The sequence below is a fragment of the Sinocyclocheilus rhinocerous genome, unplaced genomic scaffold (genome assembly GCF_001515625.1).
Source record: "Sinocyclocheilus rhinocerous isolate Xijiao unplaced genomic scaffold, SAMN03320098_v1.1 scaffold834, whole genome shotgun sequence".
NCBI lineage: Eukaryota > Metazoa > Chordata > Actinopteri > Cypriniformes > Cyprinidae > Sinocyclocheilus > Sinocyclocheilus rhinocerous.
Genome location: NW_015645089.1, coordinates 1,741,993 through 1,743,633, shown reverse-complemented (window position 1 = coordinate 1,743,633; position 1,641 = coordinate 1,741,993). Strand labels below are relative to the sequence as shown.

The following is a 1,641-nucleotide window of genomic DNA, read 5'->3' as shown; positions in this document are numbered from 1 at the left end:
GAAATAACGGCGGGTGGAAGCACACACTGTCAAGCAATGTGCACGTGTCTCACAGCGCAAATTCTGTGCAATGACGTCTGCGTCTCTAGTGTGCACGCATGCCAATTGCGGGGGGAAAACCAAGCTCAGAATGATTCTGAAATATTCAGAATCGTTGAAGAGAGAATCGCGATGCATCGGAGAATCTATTTTTTCTCCCACCCCTGCTATATACTGTATAATACACTTATGTTAAAAATACTCATTTGTATTTATACTGTACACTTTCCAAAATATATATAAAAACAAAGCTTATAAAAATGACAACAGTATATAACACGATTATTAAAAATAAAATAAAAACTGAAAGATAAAAATATAAGCTAATTCAAAATAAGAATAAATACCATAAATAGTATATAAATTATACTAAATTAACAGTGAGATCATAAAATACAATAGTATAAATACGATAATATTTCAAACAAACAGACGACTTCAAAGAAAACATAACTCATGTTTAAATAAAAGAATGATAACTAGTGAATCAACGGAAGACGTTCTAGAAAGGGAAATCGGGAGTTTCTTATTTCGGTTTTTATGAGAGAGTAAAATTTGACGCTGGTCCCTACGCGATAAGAAGTTTTTCCTCGTTTTCATTGGCTGAAGCAGAAGACTGGCGCGGTTGTTCGAGGAAGTTTACGCTGTCGGATCTAGTTTTTCTTTTATATGAAATAACAGGTGATATTTCTTTGTTGCCCTCTGTGATCTCAATATAATTACACGGGGAAAGCGACAGATTTAGATATGAACTTAAGTCATGTTCCGTTGACTCTGTGAGGAGTTTATTGTCAGTTTGACTCGGCCAAATGCAGTGTATGTGGTGTATGCAGGAATCTGAGCTGATCTTGATTATATGACATGGAGAGCAAGAGTAGTCGGTTTCCTTTCCCTTTCCAGCCCTATCACATCCAGGAGAGCTTCATGGAGGCCCTTTACACTGCTCTGGATCAGGGGAAAGTCGGTATATTCGAGAGTCCCACTGGCACGGTCAGTCTGCGCTCGAGATCCGTTCATCTCACCGTCTCTTTTAAGATGACAGTGAATGTTTACGCTTTCTTGTGTTTGATCCTGCAGGGAAAATCTCTGAGTCTTATATGTGGTTCACTGACATGGCTGAGAAACTATGAGGAGCAGAAGAAACTGGAGGCTGCTAAACTTCAGGATGGGCCGGAGAAGAAGTGTGATGCTGTGAAGGAGGAGAACAGCACCAGCCAAACATCAGAGCCAGACTGGGTGTCTGAATTTGTGCAGAAGAAAGCAGAGAGAGACATTGTGAACAAGTTAAAGGTATGAGAATTATTATGTGCCTCTTACAGTTCATCAGACCAAGTCATGTGCCGGGGTTTTCAACCTGGGTCCTAGCTAGAGAAAAGCAGTGTAAAAAATACAAATAAATAAAATGAAATGTTATATTAAAATAAACAAAAATAAATTTAAAATAATCAAATATATGAACAAATAATACATCTAACAGTACAGTATTATAGTAAGTAAAAAATGTAATATTGGAATGTAAAAACACCCAAAATATTTTCAAAATAATACACACACACACACACATATATATATATACATACATATATATATATATATATATAT

General features: G+C 36.4%; 1 protein-coding gene across 1 annotated transcript in view; it reads left to right on the top strand.

The window, feature by feature from the left end:
- The first annotated feature begins 576 nt into the window (after positions 1-576).
- The window catches only part of LOC107705769 (putative ATP-dependent RNA helicase DDX11-like protein 8), a 9,903-nt gene continuing 8,838 nt past the window's right edge, over positions 577-1,641 (top strand). The window contains exons 1-2 of the mRNA XM_016509222.1: positions 577-1,029; positions 1,117-1,329. Coding sequence (XP_016364708.1) covers positions 901-1,029; positions 1,117-1,329 — 342 coding nt within the window. The 5' untranslated portion in view covers positions 577-900. The remainder of the gene's footprint in view (positions 1,030-1,116; positions 1,330-1,641) is intronic.